Raw genomic sequence first — 15,800 nt, 5'->3', positions numbered from 1 at the left:
TTTAGGATGGGGATAAAAATACAGTGCACCTTAGAAAGCACAGGTGGCTGAGGAGAAGCAGCCCTGGGTACAGATGAATCCTAAGCCTCTGAGGATGGGGTGAGCAGAGGAGGACACTGCAGGAGCTATGGGGAACCAAAGAACTTCACTAGCAATTACTTGTGACAACTATAGTCTGATTCTCCCTGCCACAAGCTCCTGCTTTCCACTAATCTCCTGAAACTCATTCAGTTTTTTTTATTTGTATTTTCTGTCTTGTTATCTCTTCCTTTCCTCTGCACTGTCCAAGCAGCACAGAAATAATCTCAGGGAGGGATGTGGCTTGGCCCTTTACAGTGATGATGAACTGAGGCCCTAAAGATCCTCAGTTTCCCCAGGGATTAATCACCTCTTTAAAGAGGGCAAGTTACTGTTTTAGTGGTATGGAAACAAATTTGTATTTTTGTTTCTTCAGACTAGGCAAAATACTGGCTATTCACAAGTATGAATGCTCTCCTGTAGTTCATTTAACGTACAGCAAAGAGCCCCTATTTGCTGGCAAAACTGAGCAAAACACCAGGGTGCATAGGAGCCACTGGGTAGCAATGAAGACTGAAGTCCTATTATTTGTAGGGCAAGTTCCTCACATTTGGATGGTGTGTGGCTCCCCACACTGCCCCACTAGTCTGCATCAGCAATGCTCTGAGTTGTTTTTAAGCAAGCATGTCCAAGCCATGTGTCCTGTGGAGGGCTGGGATGATGTACGTGCTCATCCCACAGGTTGGAAAAAATGAGCCAATACCAATGTGCAAATCATGATAGGGCAGGAACTTTGGCTCAAACTTCACTGCAAGGGCTGTTGCCTCTCTAAGGAGCTCTAAGGCCTTGTGTCTTTGCTGGGGAAGGAGAGGCACAGCTCAGCAGCTGACGACACGCAGGGCATTGTGAGGTGGCACCACCAGTTGCTGCCCCCTCTTCCCTGTGCTTATTTTGCTCCACCCCATCCACTGCCAAATGCTCGTCTCAGGCTGTTGGTACTTGCCACCACACTGTGTTCTGCTCCCGGAGTCAAATCGTTGCCTGGTGTAAATAAGTGAGCTCCATTTGCTCCTGTGTGATTGCAGTGCAAAGCAGGTGTTAGACAGCAGTGTCACCTCCAGCAATTGCCATGTGATTTGAATCCTCTTAGCAAAGGCAGGGAAAGCCTTTGCAGCCGTAGCTGTCACGAGCTGGTGGAGTTGATGCAAAAAAATACGTACTGGAGAAATGTCAATCAGATGAAAATTAAGAGGAAATTAATCAGTAACAATCAGAGCATAAAAACTGATCACCCATCATGGTGAGACTAGGAAAGATGGTGGGGAAATATGGGAAGCATTTCCTAGTCTCATTGATGATCTTGAGAACAGTATACAGTCAGCCCAAATCACATTTGTTAGCAACATCAGAAACAAAGGAAAATCATACAGAAAAGGGGAGGTAGGGGGGCTGAATCAATTTGCCTGTGATCTGGAAAGCCGAGAGCTCTGGAAAGCATGCAGTGAGGACAAAGCTCTAGAGGTAGGAAATAAAGAGCAGAGCTACAGATCTTAAGTTTGAGAAAACCCAAGAGCTGACAGGCAATAGCAGTTTTACTGAGATCCTTGCAGCGCAATAGAGCTGTGAAGAATGTCAGTTGCTACTCTTGGTGGTGTGCAAAAGAATTATTATGTATTTCTGTTCTTGTACAGGGATTTCAATTATTAGAAATTTGATGTTTCTAGATACTCATCTAGAAATACTATACCTGCAATTCTGTTTGCCTGAGGTGCAAGGACAGGTGGGAAAGGGAGAAAGTCTCTAGCTTAAAAATGACAGTGAAAAGTTAGAAAGAATGAATACAAAGAACAAGAGAAATACCCCCAAAATTGGAGAAAACATCAGAGCAGGCATGAGAAAAGAGCATGTTCTAGAAAGAAAAGGTGAGGAACCATGTAGGTAACCGTCCCAACAAACAAAAAGGGAATTTTTCACATTCTTACAGTGCAGCGGTGGGCGCTATAATGGAGAAGGCCATGGCAAGGCAAGGAGGGTGTGCTCAGCAGGTGCAGCGGGAGTATATTTAGATAGGTAGTGCTCCAAAAGGCAGACATCTGATTAGGTAGTCAAAATGGTCCTTAAATGTCTACTGCATATATATTGAGCCCCAGGCTCCCATGACTGATAGTCCAAGTCACCTACCGTAGTTAACTCAGATTTTAAAAACTTGCCTAGCTTCTAAACCATGAGCTGGATTTTGCGTTTCTGTTTAGGAAAACCCAGGAGTCTCCGTGTCCCAGAGTAGGCTACTGTGCTGTCGGTATTGCTAAGGAAAGGCAGAGAAACAGAGCTTTAAACTCTGCTGGCTCCATGGGAGCCTGGAGCAGCTGTAGGAGCTGAACCAATGCATGCCCAAACATCCTTGCCAAGGCCACATCTTTCTGGCAAGAGCTGCTGTACCTGGTGCCTCCCATGCTGATAGCTTCTCTGCAGGCAGCCTCCACTCGGAGCCAGTGCAGCTCAGCAGTCCCATATCCTCCTGTGTTTATTCCAGGTATATGTGCTCCTTAGCTCTGTTCACCACATAATGAACACCTTGCATCCCTCTTCCTTCCTTGCTTCCTTCCCCCACACAGTTACTGGCTGCTGATCATGGCTTTTGGTTTAATGGCTGCTGTGTTCCAGCATGATCAGGACATAGAGTTTTGCCTTCACATTTACTGCCAAGATTCCTAACCCAAGAAAAGGCCAAGCTGGCCATGTGAGTTGACATCCATGGCGGAGTAACTCTTAGATAAGGATACCCATGGCCAAACATAATCCAGAACGGGGTGAGCAGTGGAGGGATAATAGGTGAATAAAATATTATCTCAGTCTGCAGTGCTTCTGGGAACCCTACCTCTAGCTGGCAATAGAGTTGCATCACCTTCCGCCATGGGATATTATTTTGCCATCAGAAATGCTCTGCATTAAATATATGGCTTTCCTGGGAGCCTTCTGTACTGACACTGTCCATGGAAATAAGTCTTGATGTAAAGCAATTGCTCATCCACTGCTAGGACTATCAGGTGGCAGGGAACAGCTGAACATGCCTTTCTCAACATTCACCTCATGCTTATATGTTATTCAAAGGGGGAAAAAATAGCTTCATCCTCAGAGAGGCTGAAAGTGCTACTTTCTTTGCTGTCCTAAGGAAAGTGAGTGCTAAAGACTAGGAAGAAATAGTACAAGGCACCGGGTCAGTTGTACTGCCTAGCACGGCCTGACGTAAGGGACCCAACCGTCTGTCCTCCCAACAGAGGCCAGAGCAGTAAGAGAGTGCCCTGTCTGACAGAAGCAGCTTAGATTTGAAAGTTACCTCCATAGGATCCCTTAGGCAGAATAGATAAAGGAATGTTTAGCCCAAGGAAAAGAGAAAAGAGAGACTTAACAATTGCCTTGCAATATTATGTGGTCTGGGGAAAAGTGTCTAGCATTTGGAGCAGAGAATCAGAAGTTAGAATCTGTGTGCTTTATTTCTCATTCAGTCTAGTAACTTTCCTGTGTCTAAGTTTCCCATTCTGTCCCCCAGCTAAGTCACTTTTTTAAAACCTGCTTTCTTTCTAGGCTCAGAGAAGTGTAAATTAATCAATCATACTGCACACTGAGGTACACAGATGAAAACAAGTTTTTGATTACTTTATTTTTAATATTATTGGATAGATCACAACTGTGCCTTCGTGTTTGGGTTTGAAATACTCTATGTGTAGCAGAAACCAGGAAAGATATTCACAATTAAGGTCACTTCAGGTCCATCACCCATGTACTACACTACATTTTTCAGTACTTTATTCCACCTGGAGAGGTCTTGACTAGTAGGGGTCCCACTACAAGGAACTGTTCCAACAGCTGATTTACCAGCTCTCGCCTGTCCTTGTTGGCAGCCCTCCACTGCCAATACCTAAAAAGTGATAAATTCTACCAGAGCTCACCAGCTGCTGCCAGACATGGATACCCTTGCTGCAGCAAGTGCCTGCAGAGAAAACATCCTCCGAAAGTCAACGTAGACAAGCCCCTCCCTGAGCTTGACAGGGTGAGAGAAATAAATGAGCTACTGACAATACTCTTCTAGGGCTATGCTGACTGAAAATTATCTCTACTCGGTCCTTAATCATGTGTAATACTACATGCCTCTGTGCCCATGGAGAGCTGAGCTGAACAGGGGGCTCCTTGGGAGCCCCTCGGAACGAGCGCCCTGTGCTTGGACACACAGACAGTCAAGGAGAAAACTGAGCTGCTGTGAGATCTCTGAAAGGCCAGGCCTGGGAAATTTAAGCCCCAATTTCTCTCCTGACACTGTCATTTCCCCTGAGTCTTCTTCAGCCCAAAGTGTTGAAGAAACCAATGACCTCCACCCTGTTTCCAGCACATATAGGTGCTACAGCACAGCTGCTTGTGTGGCTGCAGCTTCTACAAGTGACTCCCAGATCCCAGACCCTTTCTCTCATCTGTTCCTTGGGACATGTTCTGTGAGGTAGACCACAGTGCCAAAGCTGCAATAGGGAGGCCCGGTCCCTGCAGGTCTGACTTGACTCTGCTTCTTCCCAAGCTAGAGGGGCTAACCCACTTGACATTTGCAGAAATGAGGCTTTTGGAAGGAGATCCAGCATAGGAAAAGGGCATGGGTGAGTGGCAGGGTGCAGAGTACTTACTGGCCTGCTTGGCTTTCTCCACATACGTGGTGGTTAGGTCTTCATCAACCGGGTGCTCCACTGGCCCCACCATGGGGATGAGATGGCGTTCCGCTCGGATAGCCTTGGTGGCATGGGGCAGGAGCATCGCCTCTGGAGAAGGCTCTCGTCCCTCTGTCGACGGTGGCCGCAACTGTCCCTCACTCTCCGAGAATGGAGTGTCTGTGCGGCTGCCAGGCGGGCAGGCAATCTCCCTCTTGGCCACCCCGACGGCGCTGGCCACCTCACGTCCCCCCTGCGCAGCAGCCTCTGGCATGCTTTCGTAGCCGCTCTGTTCGGACAGGGACACCTCATCCTGAGGCGCATCCATCTTGCTGTTGGTGCTGTCGGGCGGGGAGCGCGGGCTTTTCTTGCGAGCCCGGCGGTGCTTCTCCTGGGCCATGTTGTCAGCATCGCTGTCTGTCTCACCATAGTAGGCCTCACTGTCTGGCGGGGAGGTGAGGCTCTCCAGGTGCCTCTGCGACCTCCGTGGCTGCGAGGGCTGTGCGGTGGCCGGGGCTCCTCCTGGTTCAGGGCTGAGTAGCTGCGCCGGGGGGCTGAGCGGGGACGGCGGGGAGAGCACTCGCTGCCCTGGAGAAGGCGAGCGCTGGAGCCGTGGGCCGGTCTGGTCCCCACCAACTATCCTGTGGGGAGACGGAAAAGTGGTGAGCGAGGTCTGGTTAGTGGGGCTGAGCTGGAAGGAAACTCCCACATGTGATTGAGCTGGTGTTTCAGACGTCTTTCAGGCGGTACAGACACCTGAAGTGCAGACACTGAGGGCAGACTCATCTCTGACATCAGCTACATGCTCTCATCCTGATTTTCTGCTTCATGACTCTTTGAAAACCAGGTATTAAACACTCGAAAATCAGAATGCCCTGAGAGCACAAAAATCTACCGAGACAGCTTAATCAGCTCCCCAGGCATTTCTCCTGCCTAGCAAACATTCTCCAGGAGAGTGGGACATACCCCTACAGCCTGCCGCTTCCCAGGGGGGCCCGGGTGATGCCTCAGCCCCTGCTCCTGCAGCTGGGACTGCACCATGGAGCTGTGTCAGCTCTGCGGATCCCGGCATCCCCCAAATTGCTTTAGTTCGGAGTGGGCTCCAAAGAAGTCAGTGCTGTTTGTTTGCCCTGAGCTCTATGTGGGAGTAAATAGGAGATACTTAGGAGAAGAAGGCCCAAGTGTTTTTTGGGGGTAGGACTCCGCTATCCTGTGGTAGGAGCGCACCCTGATGTGTATGGCCTGCTCACTGTGGGACTGCTTCACAAATTAGCTACCAATGCTTGGGTTCTGACGACAGTACTGCAGTCATGCCAGCCAGTCCAATCCATGGTGGCATTTGCCTTTGGCTTAGACAAAGCAACTTCTAGCCTGTAAGTCAGCTGGAAGGACGGCTAGAGTAGGGGCAGGGCAGACTGGGGCAGTAAGCCCGACTGCTGACTGCCGGAGCGAGGGAGAACTGGCCATGCTGATGGGAAAAGAGCCAGTTCTGCCCTCCCTCTCCTCAAGAGTGAGTCTGGATTTCAACAGCAGTTTGATTCCACACCACACAGATGCGGCGGGGAACTTCTTCCTTCCCTTGCCAGAGTCACCAGAGCTTGTCAGAGTTATAAAGCACCCCTAGGTATTTGCCTTCTGAGCACGCATACCAGGAATCCAGGCAGACAGCATTGCCTCTGTAAAGCCATGGAATTCATAACTTGGATCCCAGTTCAGAACTGTGAAAAATTTATAGTCATGTCAAATGCAAACCTTTGTGGAAGGTTTGCTAAGGGTGGGACAATTTCTCTGACAGCTTATTTTTTAATAATATTTGCTATTATGAACTCTCATTGGGGAGCAAACTCAAAGGTCCCCAAGCAAAACAGAGCAGTCCTTCCTCTTTAAATACTCAACCAGGTAACTGAAAAGCATTACTGCTTGTAAGCCAGTTTCTCTTGTTCTGCCCTGTCAGGTCACAATCTCTCTCCCTCCCTCTCTTTCTCTCTCTCTCTTCACACACATCCCACACCGACAGACATACACATATGACCTTGCATACTCCAGTCATCCAGCTACCTCTCCTTTCTGAACAGGACTGATTGGTGTTTTCTCTGGGAACATAAATACGAAGCGGGAATAGAGATGTGATCAGAAAGCAATATTTGATGCGTTCTCCACTCATGAAGAAGATGAAGCCAACTGGTTACGTTATTTCCAAACCATCCGATGCTGGCTCCCAGAGGGCTGCGAGAAGCCTGCCTTTGTCACTTCGCTAATTCAAAGTGTGCTGATTTTGGCCCATTGGAATTTGCCCAGGCACCTGTTGGCTGCAGATAGGCTCCAATGGGGTGAGATAAGGCCTTGGCAAGGGACCAGGAGCTATTCTGGACATCTTGTGCAGGGCTCACTCATCCCACTTAATCACAGCTAGGGTATGGGGTGAGCACATCAGAAGGCACCGGCGCTTTCCCTGAAGCCAAGGGGAAGATCCTACATGCTCAGGCTTTCCTTCTCTGAGCACTGCCCATCTCTGCCACCACTTTACAGATGCCAGCAACCAGCATGGCTCTCCCTCCCACTGCTCACAGTGCTCTGTCTTTTCAAGGCTGTAAAAATCACATCTCCCAGCCCCCTTCACCAGGGCCTTATCTCCTGAGGGTGACTTCTGTTTTGGCAGTAGTGTGGACTAGCTGGGACCTCATACAGCTTTGCTGCCTTTGTCTTTATATGATTCATTTATAGCTTGGGCCTCATCCAGCAAGCACTGGGTTAGCTTTAGCACAGGTAGAACCAGGGACGTTACTGGGACCATTTTTGTGCTTAAATTTGAGCCTGGTCTCCAGTATTCTGCTGGACTAGAGATTTTGCCAGAGATATTTCTTCCTGCAAAAAGCGACTCAGCTACACACCTCTGTGGAAATCGGTTCACACCCTATCGACTGCAATGGCCTGCTGTAGTAAATACTCAGGTAGTCTTGTCTTGGCTCAATTATCCAATGTGTAGTCAAATCCATTTATACAGAACAGTTATTTACCCAGAATAAACTGGAGTCTCTGTTAACTGCTGAGATGAACTGCCCTATGGCACCTGCTTGCTTGGAGCCTAAATTGCTCATTCTTTGCAGCATAGCCCTCACACTGCAAACATTTCCCTCCAGCCTGAGGGGCAGGGGCAGGGAGGTCTGGGGTCAGTTCAGCCCCAGGGCCAGCCACTCTGGAGAGCAGCACAGAGACAGTACAAAACTTCTGGATGGCCACATGTTAGCCATGGGGAAGTCCCCCTCGTAGACCTTGCAGTATGGAGAAACCGAAGGCTTCCTGCCTGCCTTCTTTCTGCTAGGTGTGGATTGCTGCGCTGGATGAAGCTGCCCTACTGCCTGCACTGTCACAGCACCAGTGCTTGGGAGCAGGTTACCTTTTCACGCGGATGTTGAGCATGCCGTTGGAGGAGTCAATGATCTGCATGGCAGTAGCATGGGAGAGGCCAGCACATGACTTCCCGTTGATAGATACTAGTACATCATTTTCCCACAGGCCTCCGCGGCACGCTTTGCTTCTCTTTCGGATCTGGAAAAGCAGAAGAGAGAGGATAGGGATTAAGGGCAGAATAGCGGCTATTTAGTTCAGTTGCTTGTCTCCTGCTGGCTGGTCTATTGCTCTGTCCCTGACAGAATAAAATAAGGCCTAAGACTACTGTGCTGTCAGGGTGGAGGACCAGTCCTCTTGGGTGAGCCCCGGCTGTGCCTTTTGGTCTCTGTATTCCTGTTAATTCCAAGTGTCACTCTGCTGAGCATAGGCCTGACCAATTCGAGTCCTTTAGTGCAGATGAAAGACTCAAGAGCATGCTCTTTTCCTCTAGATCCCTATCTCCTAGGGAGTCTGTGTTTCAGAAAGGGAACAGGAACTCTTTCCAGACTATCCCTGTACACAGCTGTGTGTCCTTCTGTACGCCCCTACTGTGCTTCCTTGGTATGATCCCTGACAGATCCCTGGGAAGCTGACGTTGGGAAGAGATGGTGGCTCCGAGGCACTTCCTGCTGTCAAGCATTCCTGCTCTATTGGCTTTGGCCAATATATTTATGGACATCTGCATCAGGCCATATGGTATCCTGTTACACAAGTGTAAGCTTGGAGTAAATCCATCCATCAGTTAAACTTCTTACTGAAACCCCCAATCCAGCCTAGCCTTTCTGTTAGGGCAAGCAAGCATGCCAAATGCCCACTCAGCCCAAAACCACAGACCTCTCCCATCTAGGCAAGCAATGGGATAGTCTTGTAGGATATGGGCACCCATAATGCACTCATTTTGCTCGTAAAAGAATAGCTAGGCAAAAACACTGGGTCAGGGCAAATCAAGCCCAAGACAGTAATATGGTGGATTTGTAGATGCTTCTAGAATATTTCTTCAGATCTTGCAGTTAAGTGAGAGACAAATCAGTGCAGAGCTGTTTAACAGAGGGTGCAGTGAATGAACTGTGGCAGATCCCTGCAGAGAGGTAATACACAGCAGGGCACCTTCTCCCATATCTTATAGCCTTGCTGCTCGAGCAACCAGACTCAGCTATAAAATCACACAAGCTGCTTTGCCCGCACTCCCATGGCAGCCCAGGGAAAGAGAAGTGGATGTGAGAGGATTGCTGCCCTGTCATTATTCTTGCAGGGGCAGGAGGGGAGCAGGAAAGGAGAGAGTGGTATGGCTGGCTGGTCTCAGGGCCCAGGCCCTCTGCACCCATGGGGTGTGCGCACGCCCAGGGCTCAGCCCTGCTGGCTTGCGTTGAGCAGGCAAGAGCAGCACTCCTCCCAGGTCAGCCTGTCAGCAGGACTGAGAGGTGTTGGGGAAGAAGATGGAAAGAGGAGGGCTATGCTCCGAGTTGTTTGTGTGTTCACTGGCACTTTATCACCCTGTAGCCTCTCCAGCTTGATCCCAAATTTTGCCTGCGTGCTTAAAATAGGGACTGGCTCATCCCAGCTGCTACATCCATCAGCTTCTGTCATCTTAGTCCTTTATCTCCCTCCTTGTTAATATAAGCCTGAAATGAGAACGTATGGGTCTGTAATGAACTACTGCTGAAGAACCACTTTTCTGCTGTTTCAATATAAATGCTGCTTCTTGATACTCCCTTCAAGGTGCAGCTGTTAATTGAGAAGAGAGGGATACATTTTCCAGTGCTACCTACCGACACAGCAGCTAATGCAGAGAGTTAGGAAGTTGAAGAGAGGTTAGAAGGAGGGTCTCCTTCTCGTATTCCCCAAAAGGCCAACTGCTGCTCCATGGCCAAGTGCTTGGTGCTCAGCACTGGATGGGAACACACTTGCTTAGTATTTCTCCCAATTATGGAGCAAGGGGACTGGGGGTTAAAGGCTGTCAGCAGGTGCTCTGAGCATTCCTCGCATCCCATTGTACTCCTCCACGCTCACTGAAATCAACTGGGTGTGGGCTGGTGACCACCCAGAGCAGAGCCAGTAAGCTTCCTGCAATCCTCTGGTCCCACAGTACTGCAGGACTTTGCAGGCAAGTGTTCGGGATTCCCAGGCAGGGAGGGTCAGGCTGCGCTCACAACACTGCCTGCTGCTGCTTCAGGCACCTTTAGATCAGAGTAGGCTGGTGGGACGCAAGCTGTCCCACGCGGGCTAAGCAACGTGAGCAGGCAATGCATTTCTTTTGTGGTTAGTAAAGATGCTGACTCTGGCTTGGTCTGTGCTCAGATTTTACCAGGGTGGCAGAAGGCCCACGCACTAAAGCAACTATAGTTACTTCAGTGCTGTTGCGGGAGCCTGCTAACTAGCTCTACAAACCAGGAGGGGACTTCTCCCTGTCTACATTCCTCCTTGGGAAAACAGGACCAGGTTTCTTCCAGCCCAGGAAGAGACCTACAGAGTCTGAAAATAGCACGTAAATATTCCTGGCTGTCAGTCTCCCACAGATTTATAAATCCCTCCCTGGAAGTTTATGAATCTGCTTCCCAGGGGCAGAGGGAAACGAACTATTCACAACTTCATTTTAATGACAAGTCCCTACCCCACTGCACTTGCCAGGAAGGAAAGCAAAGGAGTTAAAGGCAGAAGAGGATTGTGCAGGGAGAGAAGGAAGAAAGCATGTCGTACAGAAAGGACAGGACTTAATCCACAACCGTGTCAGCAGGGTGCAGTGGGCCAGAGGCTGGAGAGCCTCTGGACAGAGACCAGCACAAGCCTGCCAGTTTTTATATGACTGCCAGCACGGTGCTGTGGAGACCTTTAATGACAACCCATAGCCTGCACGTCTCGCTCACAGCGAGGGCAGCACTGAGCCTTTGAGGCCCCAGGCCAGGGCGGCTGCCCACCCTGAAGGTCAGGCTGCCCTCAGGCTCAGCCACTTGCTCCCCATGTCCGAAAGATGCCATCTCCTGGGCACCTAGTGAGCCACATGAAGCATGGCTAACAGGGAGCTTCTGCTTAGGCTGCAGACAGGTTGGAAGGTGTCACCCAGCAGCTGTTCTGAAGAGATGGGGAAGGATGGGAAAAGCGGCATTTCAGAGAGATGTCCTCTCTGCTTCCTGTAGCAGACCCCTGGAGAGCTTTCTTTTGCGACTGAGAGGCAGCACTGAGGGACTCTGACAAGTGGTCAGGGGTAGCCCCAGACCTGGCCCTGGGGGATTGCACTGTCTGACCTCCTAGCACGTACTGCGAGGATTGACCTCTCCTCTCCACAAATTCTCTGAGTAGTCTCTTGTAACTAACTGCCTGTTACACTTACCAGTCCGTGCCTCAGTGGACACACTCCCCCATGGCCCACCTTGGCTCACATGGGAGGAATGTCCTATTTAGATTTCAGCTGGGTTTAGGGAATCCCAATTTCAGGTCCTTACTGATTTATGCTACTGGAAATACAAATCAGTGTGGAAAACTGGAACTATAAAGTAATAAAACACATTTACTCAGAAGATTGTCCATCTCACCGCTCTCTCAGCAGAACTTCTGTTGTGACAAAAGAGCTCTTGTCAGAGAGGTTTGGGTGTTTGCAGCACCTAGGTACATGCACAAACCTGTGCATGTTTTCTTTCATTACTTTGCCCTCTTCCCTCATTGATCATATTGAATCAGACAGGAGGGAAAGGATAGAAGCAGCTGAGGGGAAAAAAGGAAAAGGGTGAAGGCAACAAATGAGGAGGAATGGAGGAAGAAAAGGTGTTGAAGGCAAGGCCAGTGCTAGGAGAGGCCAGGAAGGCCAGGGCTAGGATCAGGCTTTAACACAAGTTTCTTTGTACAGCCCTGGGGAGACAAAAGGACATGCTGATTATTGGACGTGTCTCAGGAGAATTCGGCCTAGCTTTTGGGAACAGAATGCAAGAGAAGAGGGGGTCAGATGCAACTTGGCAGCATCTGTCCTTCAGTAGGGACTATATTTAGATAGTGGTATGTGGGGGGTGAACACACGCTGGGATGCTAAGAATAAAGTAATCCTGATAGTAACTCAGTGGCTTCACATATTGCCTGAGTACAGCCCAGGGAACCCATCCTGAAACTTTGCAATCACCTTCCATGCTGGCCAGCACTATTTTTTCATACGAAAGGAAATACGCTGTGGGTAATCAGAAGTGGTTTGCAGTACCTTTCAGGAATAAGCTGTAATAGGTTCATGCCTTCCCCCTTGCTTCCTCAAGGCACCTCCTGCCTCCTCTCATTGGGAGAGCTCAATCTATAAGGTAGGAAGACAAATTACACTATCAGTCTTCCCCTAATCTCCTAAAATCTTGCCAGCAGCAACCTAGCAAACTCAGGCCATGTCAGAGTTGTACATTGAATACAATTCATCTTCCCATCCAATGCCCCTTCCACTCTGATCGCATCTCTCATCACACAGCTGCCCTCCTCCCCTCAGCAGCTACAATGCCATGGGGTCCAACACTCAGGCAGTGTTTAAATTTCATTCCCGGCCTTATGTGAAATGTAGTCCTGTCACAGGGTTCCCATGGAGAGATAAGAACTGCCTTGTTATAGTAGAAAGCAGTATAAAGCATTACCAAAAGGGAATTAATTCAGGCAGGGGCCAACCAGCAATTGGGTCTGCTCCTCCCAGAACTTCCTGCTCAGCCAAACCACAAACGCAGTATTTGCTAGATACAAGAGCAGAAACAAACACCCTCCACCTCTTCTTCTTTCTGAACATCTGTGTTGACATCATTTTGGTTACTTTGGTTTGGTTTTCCTCCAAGGCCAGGGCCTAATCTTTACTTGTGCAAGGAAGGATACCCTGTGGCTAAAGCACTAGAGTGGGATTCAGGAGACCTGGATGATTTTTTGTGTGACCTTGGAGAAAACACTCAAGACTGTGAGCCATAAATGACAGAAGCCTGGAAATCAGGAAGTTTTTCAACAGTCTTTTGCTCTGGCTCTTAGATTTTCTTTGTCTCACCTGCCACCTGAACACAGAGATCCAGCAAGATACTTTTTCTATGCCTTCTATCAAGTATGTGAATAACATCACATCTTCATGGCAATGCCATATTGGAAGCTATTTTACTGGAGAATATTTACTTTAATCAATTATAATTACACTAACCATTACAATTACACTTCTCTATTTAGTTCCAATAACTTTCTGATTAACACCATATTCCTGTTTAAGAGGTGACACGGATGACTTGCCTCTTGGTAAAGTAGGTCCAGTGTCTCTGCAGACCTACTTCACAGGTCATCCACAGTGAAGCTTAATTAGTGAGTCTTTACATAGAGAAAGAAGGGAGAGAACACACACTTTCTGGGATGAACACAGCAAGGGAGAGTGGTGAAAGAAAGTATCTTGAGGACAGACTTGGGTGGCTTCTGGGCAAGGGATTTAGAGGTGAAACTTGGTAGTGGCAGAGGATGCTGGTGCTGGCCAATCGATTTAGTGCATACAAGACTACTGTAATATGTTACTGCCTAGAGTGTACTGGTGAGGGGGATATTGCTATCCCAGTGTGGGAAAGAGAGAATAACTTCTTCAGTGCACTAGACTGAATTCTGATTTGTACCATGGGATACAGGCTGATAAAAAACAAATGCAACCAATCAGGGGTTGTTAGTTTTCTTTCTCTGTTGAAACCAAGTGTCTTAAAAGGAGCATTTTGTTGTGATAATACAAGGTGGGGGGGGGGGGGTGGGTGAGTGGGGGGGTGGAGCGGAGAAGAGAAAAACAACCCCAAACAATCCACCTCCTTTGCCTAAGCAAAAAGTTTAGCACAGGGGTCGTTGCTGGGAACAGGTATCTAGCCAGAGTTGGCTGCAGGTAGATAAAAAGAGGCTTTATCTCCATGGCCTTTTGTTACTTGATGGGAGATGATTAGCTGAAAAGTGAGTGAACTGTAATACCAATGAGAAGGAATAATGCCACATGTACTAGGATAGATACTAAAAGTACTTGATAAGCATTTTACTCTCAACAGAGTAAACAGCAGGATATCAAGGGTTTTTTATATGAAGCAAGGATTCAGGAGGAACAGGTATGTTTATCAAAAAGCAAGAGTCCCAGTGCCCACATCTAGCTGCTGGGACAAAAGGAATTGAGTGATCAGAGGAAGCATGCTTATACATGTCCCATGTAGGTCCTCTTCTAGAGCTCAGCCTTGTCCTTTTGACGGAAGATTTTAGGGAATCTAAGGGAATTAGAGCTCATAAGCAAATCCAGCCACCAAAATGTCTCTTTACAGGGACAGCCACTGAACTGGGACAGAAGGAGTGAGAGAGCCTTGAACACAGGGCAGAGTCATCCAGAGACATGGCTTCAGTCCACCAGAACAAGGTGTTCTCAACCTTAGCACTACATGCTAGTACTGTGCTCTAAAGGGCAGTGAGGATATGCAAGCTCTGAACAAAACCTTTACTCAGAACAGAGGAATCTTTTCAGCTGCTACCAATTGTTGAACAGCAGCAGTCTTACGTATAATATGTCTCCACAGTATTTATGCTGAGGGAAGGCAAACTAGAAGAAGACATACCTACTATTATTTTGATAGAATGAGGATACAATCCAAGACAAAAAAACATTTATGTTTGCAAAAAGTTACTGTACACAGCATTCATCATATCTGCAAGTGTGGGTTACTGTACCAAAACACAGCACTCATTAACCCTAAGAGAGCCTCTCAGCAATGATCTGAGGAGGATAAGCACCATTGTTCTGCAGCAGCGAGGATAGGATCAGCCACAGGTACGGATTAGTCAAGTACCCCATTCACCTGAAGGATTCCAAAGGGGAACTTTGGCATAGAGACCCTCCTGTGCCTTGCAGCATCTTTGTAGGCATCTTGTAGGTACGAACATACAGGAAAAAACAGGCTCAGCCTTCATAGATGTATTCCGTAGTTCTAGCAAGTAGCAGGTTGAATAATGCCAGCGAATGAACCTGGGCTCTGAACCGCAATTGCCTGTAGCATTAAACTGTTGAAATGATCCTTGGAACAACTTTGTCTCAGGACCAGCTAATGCTCTCCAGAACAATTCCCAGGCACAGTGTGGGAGCTAGAACAGGCCATTCCCAGAGCCACTGCCTGTGAGCTGCTTGCATGCAGCCATCTTGTTTGGGAGAATAGAAAAGGTTAATTGCTGGGCTTCATTCCACTCTATAGCAGCTAGCATCAGTGCCAGAAAGTGGCCCAAGGTACATTTAATGTACCAGGTATAGATGTAGCTTGTGTGGTTTCACCACAACTGCTGACAGTCATCTGCCAAGAGATTCTTACAGGACACCTGCCTGCTAATGGGCAAATAGGATGTAAAGACAAAACTGCCCAGACTCTTCACCTGTGCAAGGCGGAGAGGGAAAGCTTTTGTAGCAGTGTCCTTCAAACAGAAGTCTTAGACAACTTGTGGAAGCAAAAAGCATGGGGCAGCACAGCTGTGGTCACACAGCAGAGGAGAAACCATTCAGGACAGTAATGTGTGAAAGACCAGGAGCCAACATCATACTTTGTCACAGGCATGATTGTCCTTTGGAGGGAAGGCAGGAAGTGAAAAAAAGAATAAACACAGAGTGAAGTGGCTTGGACACTGAGAAAGGAATAGCTTAACAAATGTTTAAAAATTATCTGAGAGTAAACATAGAGTATAAACCAAGATTCTAATAGTTAGAGGGAATGGCATAACCAC

General features: G+C 48.2%; 1 protein-coding gene across 1 annotated transcript in view; it reads right to left on the bottom strand.

The window, feature by feature from the left end:
• SYNPO2L (synaptopodin 2 like) overlaps nt 1-15,800 on the bottom strand; it is a 36,244-nt gene that overhangs the window by 13,240 nt on the left and 7,204 nt on the right. The window contains exons 2-3 of the mRNA XM_075155436.1: nt 8,107-8,258; nt 4,689-5,350 (exon numbers count right to left, since the gene is read on the bottom strand). Of these exons, the coding sequence (XP_075011537.1) occupies nt 4,689-5,350; nt 8,107-8,258 (814 nt within the window). The remainder of the gene's footprint in view (nt 1-4,688; nt 5,351-8,106; nt 8,259-15,800) is intronic.

This window comes from Calonectris borealis, chromosome 7 (genome assembly GCF_964195595.1).
Source record: "Calonectris borealis chromosome 7, bCalBor7.hap1.2, whole genome shotgun sequence".
Lineage (NCBI taxonomy): Eukaryota > Metazoa > Chordata > Aves > Procellariiformes > Procellariidae > Calonectris > Calonectris borealis.
The sequence above is the reverse complement of the archived record's forward strand: the minus strand, read 5'-3'. Positions and strand labels throughout refer to the sequence as shown.